We start from the raw sequence: 13,427 nt of genomic DNA, 5'->3' as shown, positions 1-13,427 counted from the left end.
TCTCTCCCCTTCCCTCCCTTTATCAGTCCCTCTGACTCCCATCTCGTTGCCAGCCCCTGCTCCGATAGCAGGGAAGCCTTTGAAATGGCACAATTGAGGCGGATTTACGACTCGGCATTGGTAATTACACCCACCATAAATTTTATAGCCGAGGTATACTCAGGGCAGCCGTATCACCATGTGGCTTCTGCTGTTATGTATTGCGCGATGGAGAGAGGGGGAGAAATGAATAAGAAAAAAAATCTGAGCTTTGTAATCTTGCATTAATAATTTAGCTCATAGTTGGATGTGAGTGTCCTCTCATTACGCTGAGAAGTTCTTAACTTCCCATTTAAATTTCTCAAACAGCTAAACATTCATAACCAATAAATCTTTCCAGCCATATCTCAGTTGAGGCCATTCTTGTTTACCCCTCCTTTCCTCCGTTCTCTGTCTCCCTTTCTCTCCTCTTCTCCTTCTTCCAGTGAACTCTGGTTACAATGGGACGGAGCCCAAGCGGTCTAGGACAGCATACACCCGGCAGCAAGTCTTAGAATTGGAGAAGGAATTCCACTATAACCGATATTTAACTCGGCGGAGGCGCATCGAGATCGCACACACCCTGGTTCTCTCCGAGCGGCAGATTAAAATCTGGTTTCAAAACCGCAGGATGAAATGGAAAAAGGATCACAGGCTCCCGAACACCAAAGTGAGATCCTCCTCCTCTTCCTCCGGGTCCAACACAAGCTCAGCAGCCGGCGCTGTTGCCGCTGCCTCGGCCACTAACACCGGGGCCCCCGACGAACTTACCGGAGCTCAGCATGGCGAGGATATTACCAGGTTATAAAACCACGAACCATTACTGGGGGTAGAATAAGAACTGGTTATTTATAGAACACTTATATATTTTGTTTTCGTAGCTATCTTGTGCGGTTTCCTTTAAGTCCAAAGTTATATAAAATGCATGTTATATAGCATGGATTACTGCGAATACCGATGAATTATTTTTACGTGACACAGGGTTTAATTTATTTGAAGTTCAATTAAAATGATGTTTTTTATTAAAAAATGTTTTGAATGAAGGATGAAAAAGTAGAAAAAAATATACATTTTATCAAAATGTTATTGTGGGCCATTCTTTTGCCCTGCTGCCCAAGGTGAAATGCACAATCTATTTATTTCAAACAACACTGGAAGGAAATCACTATAATAATAGTTATTTTTGGTATATAAAAAAGAAAGCTGGAACACACCATTGATCTTGAACTTGTATGTTTAGGAGAATAACAATGTGTGAATTACCTCGTGTATTTCAGAAACAGGATTTTTCTTTTTCTTTTTCAATTTTTTGCAATTTAGTTTTGTAGTGTTGATGTTGTGTTTTAGACCGTTCAAAGCAGATTATTGTGAAATGCAATAAACGGAGTTTAGTGTACTTGTGCTAATCATATTGGTCAATAAAACAGTGAGTGTCTACTAGTTTTAAATACGTTTGTTCCAAGTTCATTTTAGGTAAGGTGAGGTCTACTGTTGCAAATTGGAGGAGATCCTTAAAAGTGTACAGATGTGTGAATACTGGACATTTCACGAGGGAAACAAAAATCACTGTGTTTTTAAACTGTGTTTGTCAATCCTGCAGCTCCCTTTTTTGCGTGTTTATATTTGCAATGTGTACAGACACTGTGTGTGTGTGTGTGTGTGTGTGTGTGTGTGTGTGTGTGTGTGTGTGTGTGTGTGTGTGTGTGTGTGTGCGTGTTAAAGCTTCACTCATAATGGATTGAAGTTATTTCTGAAATATGAAAATGAAATAGTTTGCGCTGTGCAGTATACGTGCAACCTCATCAGTCTGAAGGGCATTCAATTAGACAAGCCACTGAGGCCCTCCAGTCCACACTGCACTGCCTCTGCCAGTGCTACAAAAGAAGCTACTCGCTTCCTTCGTCCTGACTTGAACACAAAGATGCATGCGTTTAATTTAGAGTACATTTGCAATGTGTTAGAGATTTTAGATTGTTGTGAAATTATTCATTTTGTAACAATAGTGGTTGCCCTGCTTTTCTATAGTCCTCTGCGCCATGCGACTGGGTTTTCAAATGTGAAATGAATAAAAAAAATAAAGTCGTGATCTGCCGATAGATTCAGTATAATGCGTCGTGTGGTCTTCGTTAAATATCTGAGTGAAGATGCTGATGAAGTACACTAGTTTACCTTTGGTTTTGTTTTTTAAACATTTTTTTTAAATTGATCTAAAGCAGTGCCCTCTCCACAAAAAGGAATGCTGTTGTTTTCTTGTCTGCTCACTCTTTGACTCTTGCTTGTATAAACACTTTGGCTCATTTGTCTGCTGACTCCCCAGTGGGCAGTTTGCCTCCGTAGTATGCTGCAGCTCGCGAGACTGTAGAAACTTCAAAAACGGCGCTAAGGCGTCTCTGTGCAACGTCATCGTGCGACTTTCATCTGGCAGGGGGACCAACTCACTGCAGGACTCTTTGCTGCTGAAAACCTGCTGGACTGATGCAATAATTTGAAGAAAGTCTTTTTAACTGAATCATCAACTGAAGTGCCTGAAGTGCTTTCATTTTGTCTCCCATTTTCCCCCCTTTTTCTTTTTCTTTTTCTTTTTTTTTTTTTTTTTTTTTGGGAAGAAGGATTTCGGTTTAAAAATGGCTTGAGTCCAAAGACGCGCAAGAATTTGATAGATTATTGAAATTGTGACATGAATAGGCCTTATAAAATGCCTCGCGTAGTGGGAGGCAAAAGAGCACAAAAGGATGAGGTATTTTCCATCATCAATCTTTCCCCATAGAGCTTTGTGCTCTGTTCTGGAAAACAGCTCTGACAACAACCAGTTTTGATCTTATCAAATATTATGTAGACGGGGTCGCATCCTATGCCACTTTTCTTTTTATTTGACTGCTTTTCCCACAAATGTGAAAGTTAAGTTGGACTTTAAGCTGGACCAAAGAGGTTCAAACCTACTTTTTGGACAGGGCTTTGGATAGGCAGTAGAATAGTGGTGAGACGGCGCTGAAAAATGAATCCAGAAGCCTTTATGTTGCTGGACAGATTAGAGAAATTAATGTGCTCGCCACAGTCCCAGCATCCCTCCAGCCTCTTTCTAGGCCCTGTCGCCTCCATGTCGCGAAGCTGAAAAGGTACTTTATTGAAGTTTGGGGGCGAAATGGTAGAAGGCCGAGTTCACCTCGGGGACACATTTTCTGTCCCATTAGGCTCATTTCAGTCTGGATGGCCGACCTCTCCAACCCTGTGACCCAACTCACTCTCTATACGTGTACCTTCTGTGTGCGCCCTCGCTGGTCCCCTTCGGCCTCGGCTTTCTTTTCTGCGTTGTGCCGATAGAGAGGCCTGCTGCGGGGGATCACTCAATGTGTTTCTTCTTTTGTTAATTTGGCGGGGTGGGGGCGACGACACTGGACAGGGCTGAACTCTCGGACGGTTCTCTTCCTTGCATCCAGCAGAATTGCAGGATTTCCACACAGACACCTTCTTCTTTAATTTAACAATCTTTCGATCTCCCGTGAAGTCGTTTCCAAATCAAAGTGGCAAAGTTTTGTGGTAACCTTTACTGCAGTTAATGGAGTGGCAACATACATATATAAATATTTTTTTAAGTCTGTCTGAGAAAAGAAGGAAAGGAAGAAATATTGTTTTGTATACGTATTTAAAAAGTTATTTTTTAAATTGAAATTATAAATAAGATGTAAACAAAACTACCCTTTTAGTTCCCTGAAGACCCCATACCCAAACAGGAGCATTTAAAAAGAGTGTCTCTTGATGCAGTCACATGACTCCTGTGTGGCTTAAGAGAATAGCTGGTCTCCGGTCAGCGCTTACATTCAGACGTGAGCTGCCAATTATAGATGTTTCTGACAGTACTGGGACAGTTGGTCATTTTGATTAGTTTATGGACAAAGACCTTCAAAAACCTTCAAACTTCCCATGGAGGCTCGGCACTTCCCCAAACTTGTATTTTTAGCCACATGCATTTTTTTCCCTGACACAGAGGAGAGCGAACTTCAGAACAGATTACTAATTAAGTTTTGTTAGAAGTAGAAGATGCTCGAAAATATAAGCGATGATGTCAACACTTGAGATATTATTGATGGGGCAAATCACTACCCGCTTTTTTAAAAATGATATTCGAAAACTCTTATCCGGTTTTGCAGGCAGATTTCAGCGTGTTAGAGCGCTTTGATCTTTCTGGTGTGAACCAAATATTCAACGTTGATGGAAAAATATTCAACAGCCCGTCTTCCAGGATAAACAGTTGACACTGAAAGCCAAACTAATCTCACCGTCTGTCAGTTGTTTATGTGTTAATTCATCCTCCTCATCGTGTCTGTACAGGTGCAGCTCGAATTACACTTCGAACAATGACGACATGTCCCTCTTTGTTTGAGCTCTTGTAACTGAAGATTTGCGTTAAATGGAATGAGAGTGTATGAGGCACAATTTGACTTAGCGTTGCCAGGGATTTAACTAATACACCTGTATTAGGCGTTGTCTGATTTATTATGGGAATAAACAAAACGTGCGGTTTAATATTATTGCTATTCAAACAAAAGGCCAGTCAGTCATAAATCAGTGTCACTCTGCTGCTTTTTGTTTTTTTAACTTTGTTCTTATACACAATGGAAACTTTTCCTCATAGCAACACAAATGTTTAACTGCATTAAATTTAACGATAGAAAATGAATCATCGCGTACACAAATATTTTCGTTTTCTCTTCTCACGTGATCCAAGAAAGAGCGTAAACTTCAAAGTAATACGGCCTTACCTGTGACAAGATCTACACGAATGGATAGCAGTTTAATTCTTTAAGTTTAGAATGAAGTATTTTTGGTTTCACTCCATTCAGCTTTTTAGGTCATGGTCTTTTTTGCCTTTATTATTTTGCCCCCGCCCCCCGGGCTGAATCTGAAGAATTCATTTGATATGAGTTATTGTTAAACTCACCGCCTTTCAGGGATCTGGTGCATTTTGTGTGTTTGAAGTTGAGTGTATAAATTCCTCAGTCTCTACTCAGCTAACTGGTTTCGTCTCTGACTTGAGACTGTTGAATCACACATGAATTTCAGCTCACATTGCACTGCTGCAGGCTGCATGTGCTTTACGAGCACCTCGGGCGAGGACTTTCTCTGTGAAGATATATGTATGAAAAAAGAAGAACTTTGCACACAAACACCAATCGAAATGTTTGAACAAACCCAAATATGAAACACGGAAGCGCCTGTGTTGTGACGCTTGCGCGCTTGATTGCCTGCTTTTGTTGTCTGCGCCGGGTTAAGTGCAAACTGTTTCAAACTCGTCCCAGGTGAGTGTCTTCTTCAGTCACTTTGGTTTGTCATAAAAGGTCCGGGCCGGTGCATTGTTATCCTGTAGTGTGTTTAAACGGCAGCCATGGCAGCTGCATAAAGGCTGAGAGTTGAAACAGGGGTCATGCTGCTATTTTCCAGGGATAGAGAGGCTGTCTCACATTGACCAGCAGTGGGTGTGTCATAAATCCGTAAATCTCTCTCCTATCCGTTCACTCAAGGGAGCAAATGCGTCGGCCTGGTGTGTGCGCGCATGCGTGGTGGAGGTAGAGTTTGATTAATTTACATAAAACTAGATTTTAAAAAGCCATCAGAAATGTTAAAAATGATTTAGTGTCGGCGCTGGAAAACATTTCAAGCAGGAGACGACGAAGCAGCTTGGACTGGTGTCCCACTGTAGAGTTGACATCGCACAGGAAATGATGGCCTGGATAAACTTACGAGTATACTTTCTGTCATCATAACGCCTCGCTGAGAAATATTTAATTAGCCCATTTGCTGCATCGTTGAGGACCTTCGAAATTACAGTCATTTTCTTCCGTTAGAGGTGTCACAAGGGGCCCAGACAGTCACTAGATTGAGTTATGATTATGTTATTCGCTTTTCATTAGCAAAAGTGTTCTGAATATGCGATCCTGAGACTATAGATCCATGATTATGCAGAAGTTTAGCGAAATGCGGTTTTTATTTGATTTGTTCTCTGAAAACGATTATCCGGTGTATTTGCGTGACCACCAGTTGCATATCATGCAGAACTTTGAGCACTTTGACAGCTGCTGCTGCTGCTGCAGTTTAACTTTGTGTGTACTGTATTTGATTGGATGTTAACGCGAAGGGTCATATGACCTCTGTTATCTAAGATGCAGGACTTTAAAATAAACTATACAATAAGTAAACAAATAAATACCGCGTAAAGCATGTATATTTATCAATTAAAGGAAAAAACAACATAAAATGTCTTAGTAAGGTACTAGTCGCCGGAACAGATTCTATGCAACTTGGCATCGATCCTTCAATTCTCCTGAACTCTGCTGGAAAGATAAGCCCAGTTTTTGATTTGAGGATGATGGTGCGGTGGAGGTCACTAAAATCTCCCATAGGTCTTCAGATGATTTGAGCTCTGATATGATAAAGTTTGAGTCAGACCATTCTCATACCCACTAAACCATTCAGTGACCTTGTGCCCAGTGGATGGGTGAGTGATCTTGTTGGAAGAGACCCCATTTGGGTAGAAATTGTTAATCAAAGGATAAAGATGATTACTTAGGACAACTTTTGCACACTTCCTTCTAAGCTAACAACTGGATCCAAACAATGTCAGTAAAATTTACCCCACAGCTTGAAGCCACCTGATCTTCTTACTGGAGGGGTTAACGTTCAGGTTTTCCCCTTTAGGTTGTTCTGTATATAGGTTTAGATAGATAGATAGATAGATAGATAGATAGATAGATAGATAGATAGATAGATAGATAGATAGATAGATAGATAGATAGATAGATAGATAGATAGATAGATAGGCCTAAACACTCAAAAACAAGCAAAAATATTTTGAGTGTTATTTTAATTATTGCACTTTTAAATTGCACCTTTTCAGTACGGTACTGAGGTTTGTCTCTATTCTCCAGACTGGCCACGATTTACATCAGAGTTAGGCCCAAATTAATACTTCATGTTAATGCACATGCTTATAGGAAAGTCGGGACTAGTTTGGGAAATTGTCATTGTCTGTCTTTTACTCACTTATGAAGTGCAGTCTGCAAACTCTAGTCTTTTCATTTCACTCTGCATTGTTTACAGCAATATAGGGCACCGGGCCCATAAATCTTCTCCTTGCTCTGCCAAGACAGCGCCATTTGTATGCACCGTTTTAACCGACAGCATCCTCTGCCCATTAACGTCTTCTCCCCAGCTCTCTTTCAGTCTCCCTTTATCTGCGGAGCTCTGTCCCCTGGAAATACATTAACTGATCCGTGCTTCCTTTGTGCTTTGTGAGCTATTTATAGATTTTTTTTTCTTATATGGAAGATATATATATATATGTGTGTGTGTGTGTGTGTGTGTGTGTGTGTGTGTGTGTGTGTGTGTGTGTGTGTGTGTGTGTGCACTTTCCCGCGTGCCCATATATATGGGGAAAGACAGAAAAGAAAAACGTAATTGTGTTGCATCTGCCGGATTTCACCGTTTGTGCGCAGCTGCGGATATTCTGCAGTACCATTTTCTGTCTGCGTTATTGTTGTGAAAAATAAAAGTTTATAGACAATTTCCTTGGTTGTTTGTGTCAGCAGGCGAGAGAGCGGAGAAGGTAAGGAGGAATTGTAAAAGGGTTGACACCCAGAGCGACCGGCGCGCTTTTGTGTGAGAGAGAAAAATGATTTATTGCCACTGAGGCGGTTCAAACAGAGTTCACGGAGAATTGTGGTGGAGGCGCGGAGGAGCTAAATTATGGTCTTGCTGAGCTAGTATATCATAGATTCTATCTCCAATTCAGAGAGTATGTTCAAGGGTGTGAGGTAAGGAAAACAAAACGAATTTAATTACTTTCCCCACTTTCAGTCAGTCCTGATGTACACTGCCTTATTCAGCTGATAATAACACTAATGCTGCTTTTACTACTAATAATAGATTTATTTATGCGTGAGACGAAAACACAAACATATGTCAGGGTTTTATCAGTTTATTTAGTTTTGCTGGCCCACATTTACCTCACAGTGGAAATGACAAATTTAACCTTTAGCCAATTTAAATTTAAGTACTAAACCTTTCCACAGACTTTATTTAACTGGCTACAATTCAAAAGGGCGGAAAAGAAATATCAACACTGTAGTTTTTAGTGTCAACAAACATTTTTAATGCCTCAGCAGTCAAATTGAAATTATATTAATGTTGTAAGCATTGTGCTATGGCAGCAGTTGTTTCGTGTCCTTGATTTCATATAAAATATTTCATTACGTAAAAATAAATTCAACTAATAAAATAAAATAAAAATAAAAAATCTCAGGATGTGACACCACTCTAAAGGTTCAGGTAAAACATCGGTGATAGTGGCAGCAGGGGTGAAACGGAGAAGGAGGAAGGCTCCTCTCTTTCCACGCAAACCCTGAGTGCATAATCCATCACCTCTGAGACATCTAAAGAGGGTTTTCTCGACAGCTTTGCAGCTTTGTACTGAAACACCAGAAGGAGCTTACATCCAAAACATGGTTCAGCTAAGATTAATACTGGCTTGGAATATTCAGTATAGTCTCCCAAACCTTCTCATTTAGAACATGTTTTAGGGAGCACTATTTATAATTTTGTGATAGATTCATTATTCTCGTTATGTGGCCGTTTTGCATAAAATTGCGCATTGCTGGAATTAAACAAACACGTTTTATGAGTTCTTTTTCCCTACAGTATAACTCAGTTAGGCCACAATTGATGTAGCTTTTATACCAAATAACTTCTCCTAGAAAAAAATATTTATTATGGGTTTTAAAATGAAGTTGAAAAATTCATATTTTATTTAGGTGTTTTACGCCTTCATAGCTAAGTCCCAGTTGTCTTGGATGTTTGACACTGTGGCTGCAAATAGGCGCGCAAGAGCCTTTAACTGAGCATCTCATGTTTGGGTTCACGCCTTCGTGCAGAAGGAGGAATTTAATTCCTCCAAAAGATGTCCATAGTGTTTGAGTGTTGCCTCCTGGAGCCACCGTCAGTGGACTCGGTGCTGTACAGTGATGCCTGATTAATGCAAATGCGTTGAATTGTCCTGTAGAAAAAAAACATCTTTGACGATTGCCTCCTTTGTCTTTGTGTGGCAATGACTGTCATGTCTTTGTTTGACCACTCCCAGTGAATCCCATTAAGCCAAAGCTACACTGTTATAAACACACGCTCTGTGTGTTTATAAAACCCGCCGATTTATAATAGGTATTTAAATGCGTTTCAGACTAAGTTATCCAAAATAAGCGTAATGATTTCGTTTTACAGACTTGAAACAGATTTACTCCAGTTAGTGCCCCTAGTAGAATGAAAATACGCGAATAAGCACCATTATTTATAATAGCGTTTGACTGGGGAAAAACAAACAAACAAACAAGCAAACAAGGAGCGCAATTTCTTTTTAATAATTTTACACCTAGAAAAGCTTCAGCAGAATAATGAGCTGTGATCTATAACCAGTTATTAACCATCTCTTATTCCACCTCACAGACGCGTATTGTAGCGCAGAGGAAAAAAATCCTCGCATCATATTTGTTCAAACCTACCACCAAAAAGTTCAGGATGTGTGGCTGCGAGCGGCGGTTCCTTCAAAAATAAAACGAGAAAATGAGTCCTGTCAAAAGAGTAACAATATTACAAGAAATCTGCGCCCAGTTTCTAATGAAATGCTCCTCACCGCGCGTGTAAGCTTTGTCTGTCTCCCCCCCTTTCTCCTAATGTTTGTTTCTCCGTTTAAACACATCTCCCTCTTTCTCTTACACTGATTACACAGTCGTTTGGCGTCTTTTCATATTCCATTATATATATTTTTAATATCCTAGGTAAAGAAATGCAGGCTGCTCATAGAAATGTCTGAAGAAATATGGCAGAAGCTTCCTCTGGGTTCCAAGTTGCCGGCGGATTACTTTCCAACTCCAAAGCTCCGTCATTGGAGGACTGCCACACGTGACCACGGCGCCCTTCTGGTAAATATTATTCAATTGTTCCAAATGGTTACTCAAAGTGCACTTTCCCGCGTGCCTTTTTACATTCAGGTTAATTGTGATCGAATATTAGATAGACACACGTCCTCGCCTTTTACTGCTGTTGAGGGACTCCTGGTTTTATTTGAAACAGTTTGATGAGCTGGGTCCATGGACCCCCAACAGTTTGCCCTCCCACTGCAGCTGCATGGCAACAGTTTTGCTATGAGCTCTGGACAGGTGCCAAAATTAAGCGCGGGATACAATGAAGGAGGAGGAGGAGGCCAAGAAGCAGAACTTAATCAGCAAAACATGACCTCCTCTTCTCGTGTCAGTTCCAGGTTGAACCCAGATGAACAATCTGAGTGCCCACTGGAGCCCGTGGTTCACTGCCATGGCAAGGGCAAGCTGGACATCAAGAGCAGGAGCTGCAGTCTACTCACCATCTGCCGCTCAGAAGTAATTTTTCCCTGGATGAATCCACGGACCACTGGCTCTGAACAGTCTGGTAACTGGTTTTGTTCATTATCTGTGCCTTTTTAAAGCTGACACTGAGTGTTCAAAATATTTGTGACACAAGAAGCTTCATTAGGCTCTTTACAAACACGTTTTTCCCTCTTTTTAAATGTTTCTTTTTTTCGACTGATATGTAACTCAAACACTCACTGTCTTTGTTACCTTTCTTTGGAAGCAGAACAGCTACAGCAAAGTAACTTTTCAAGAGTGGTCAAAGTCATCTGCTTGATCACACTTAAGAGAACTTTGTTCTAATGTGAGCGCTCTTTCTGCTTTGTCAATGAATGAGTGCTGGTGTTACTGAACAGTTAACCAAATGCCACTGTCATGCTCACAGCATACGGGGCTGTTTTTCCAGTCCTGCAGGCAAAGTGATGTTCCAAACAGACAAGCTGCAGCACAAATGCTGCACAAACACTTCTTTTAATCCACAAAAAAAAAAGAAAAAATCAGCACTCTGCGATCTGTCATCTCTTGACACGGTCTCAAAATGGATTGTATCAGTTCATTAATTCTATCACATCACGACTATAGAGGCGAGTGTGTTTATTTTGAGAGCAAAATCTCCATATATTTAAAAAAAAAAAAGAGAGAGAAAAACTTTTTGATTTTTTTTAATTTAATGTTGTAATCATGCTGGGTTTTTTTCTTTCTTTTTAAATCTTTGAAATAGTTAAACTTTGCTGTGTCGACATGCTGACATATAACAAGGAAGCAGTCCTCCAGTGCGGCAGATTATTGTTATATAGTTTTCACTATAGGTCTTATTAAGTATCCATTAACCCTGGCTTTGTTACATTATTATCAACAGAGCCTGGTGCTGCTCATATACATGTCAAATTGAATCCCTAATGGTGGTTATTTTCAGTGGTGGTCCCAAGGTACCTTTTAAGTGACTGAGATGAGGATTTGACAGGTCTGCTTCCGTGTGTAGCTCTGATTAATGTGTTCTGTCAGGCAGCCGTAGTGGCGTCAGATGTTTCCCCCAGACTGCTTCTTCGGGAGGTAACTTTCCCTGAACACATGACACAGTAGACAGCCAGTCTTGTATAGCGTCTCAACCGTGACTGAATGTGCAGGAAGAGCTGAGGGCTCTTACTTGGTCACAGGTTGATTGTCTGAGGATTAACACGGGCCTCCCTGGCACTTGAAGTCTTCCATGTGCAGGTTATACATTTCAGGATAGAACTGTTAGATGTTTTCCTTTTAACACCCTCTCTTCTTTATGTGCTTCCTCCATCATCAGTCAGCAGTGGCATGGCAGCTGGTCTATCAGGTAGAGGAAGGCAAAGTGTGAAGAGGGAGAGGACAGCCTTTACCAACAACCAGCTGCTGGAGCTGGAGAAGGAGTTCCACTTCAGCCCTTACCTGTGTCGTCCTAGGAGGCTGGAGATGGCTGCTGGGCTCCAGCTCACTGATCGTCAGGTTAAGATCTGGTTTCAAAACCGCAGGATGAGGTACAAGAAGGAGCAGAAGTATGGAAAGATGACAAGTTTATCTCAGTTGGCCACCTGCAACCTGTCCCCCAGCTCAACCTCCTTTGCAGACCACCTGAATTTTCCAGATGCAAACATTGTTAGAACTTCCTCCTCCTCAGACTTGCACGCCTCTCTATTTGGCTCTTTCAGCAACAGCAATAGTGGTCAGTATATTCAGCCATCAGACCTGGCCCATTTGAACTGCATACTTCCATCTGTTGCAAATGGTCCATCGGCCTCCTTTACGGGCATAGATAGTCATCACCATGCTGGCATTTCAAAGTGGCCCTAGGGCCCCATAATGGCCAACTCCTCCTGTGCTCATCAAAATCTCAATATGATACATCTACTTTCACTTACTTATGAAAGACTGGAGGATGAGTCTGATCAGCAGGGTTGAAGTTCCCTCAACACACCCTTTCAGCATTCATGGAACATTTTAATTAAACCATATGAACACATCTTAATTAAAGGAAACCTACAGCGATATCTTTTGTGTTTCTCAAACACAGTGACTGAAGACTGCAGGGCCTCAAACTTGCTGTGCTTTTTGTACATACACACAGCATGCACAAGACATGAAGTAATAATTACATGTTTTTGTTCTGTAATCTTACGCGTGTATTGCGCATGGTTAATGCATGCATGATGTAGACTTTTGAGTGAGTTTTCCATTGCCTTCCTGTTGTCAGACAATTGCTAAGTGGTTGTCATTTTCTAAGTGTTACATTAGGATTTTTGTTTTCATCTAAATAGCAGGTTGTGTGAAATATTAGTAAGTGTTAAATGGGCAAATTAATGTTCGTTTTGAATGATGTTATATTTTTGTTAAAACTATTAAATGATACGGCAAGTCTTTGATACTTCTATTGATTAATTGAGATGTCACCTACTGTACAGGCTTAATAAATGAATGTGGGAAAACTGTAGCTCTTGTGCAATGTTTACCCTATTCATCGCTGATTAGACTTACATTTTTTTTTCTCCAGCAGTATTTTTATGATTAAAGATTCCTGGATTAGATCCCAAATGTAATCAAATTAAGGCGTGCTTTAGATTCACTGAAAACTCCGTAGTATTGTGCATTCATGTTGCACAGTCCCGCCACATAAGCCTCTCCCTCACTTCTGCCTATGAGTTCCCCACCATTAATCACTGAGACAAGGCAGTCTTTCCAGCACTCCAACCACAAGCTCTGAACCCATTGGGCACCATGACAAGATCTCTTGCCTCCTCCTTCCCAGCCTTTGCCTTTTCAATAGCCAAATTGTAGTGCTGCAAGTTGGGGCTGGCCTCCCACTCAGGGGGCATGTTAGTTGTGTAGCGTAGAAGCCCTTCCAACATCCTATAGGGCTGCACCAGAGACCAGTGGCATTCAGTCACTTATGACAACATATTATCTTAAAGAACAATGAGAAGACTTCTTTTTTAAATGGCGTTGACTGTGTCACTG

General features: G+C 40.9%; 1 protein-coding gene across 5 annotated transcripts in view; it reads left to right on the top strand.

The window, feature by feature from the left end:
• The window catches only part of LOC309697227 (homeobox protein Hox-C4a), a 59,355-nt gene extending 46,452 nt beyond the window's left edge, over nucleotides 1–12,903 (top strand). For 3 of the 5 annotated variants that reach the window (XM_082518976.1, XM_082518974.1, XM_082518975.1), the window contains exons 4-7: nucleotides 465–5,582; nucleotides 9,840–9,983; nucleotides 10,316–10,488; nucleotides 11,743–12,903. In XM_082518976.1, the coding sequence (XP_082375102.1) occupies nucleotides 465–826 (362 nt within the window). In that variant the 3' untranslated portion in view covers nucleotides 827–5,582; nucleotides 9,840–9,983; nucleotides 10,316–10,488; nucleotides 11,743–12,903. The remainder of the gene's footprint in view (nucleotides 1–464; nucleotides 5,583–9,839; nucleotides 9,984–10,315; nucleotides 10,489–11,742) is intronic. The other 2 variants (XM_082518977.1, XM_082518973.1) reach the window with 2 other exon arrangements.
• The last annotated feature ends 524 nt before the right edge of the window (nucleotides 12,904–13,427 follow it).

The sequence above is a fragment of the Aulonocara stuartgranti genome (genome assembly GCF_965226115.1).
Source record: "Aulonocara stuartgranti genome assembly, chromosome: 20".
Lineage (NCBI taxonomy): Eukaryota > Metazoa > Chordata > Actinopteri > Cichliformes > Cichlidae > Aulonocara > Aulonocara stuartgranti.
The sequence above is the reverse complement of the archived record's forward strand: the minus strand, read 5'-3'. Positions and strand labels throughout refer to the sequence as shown.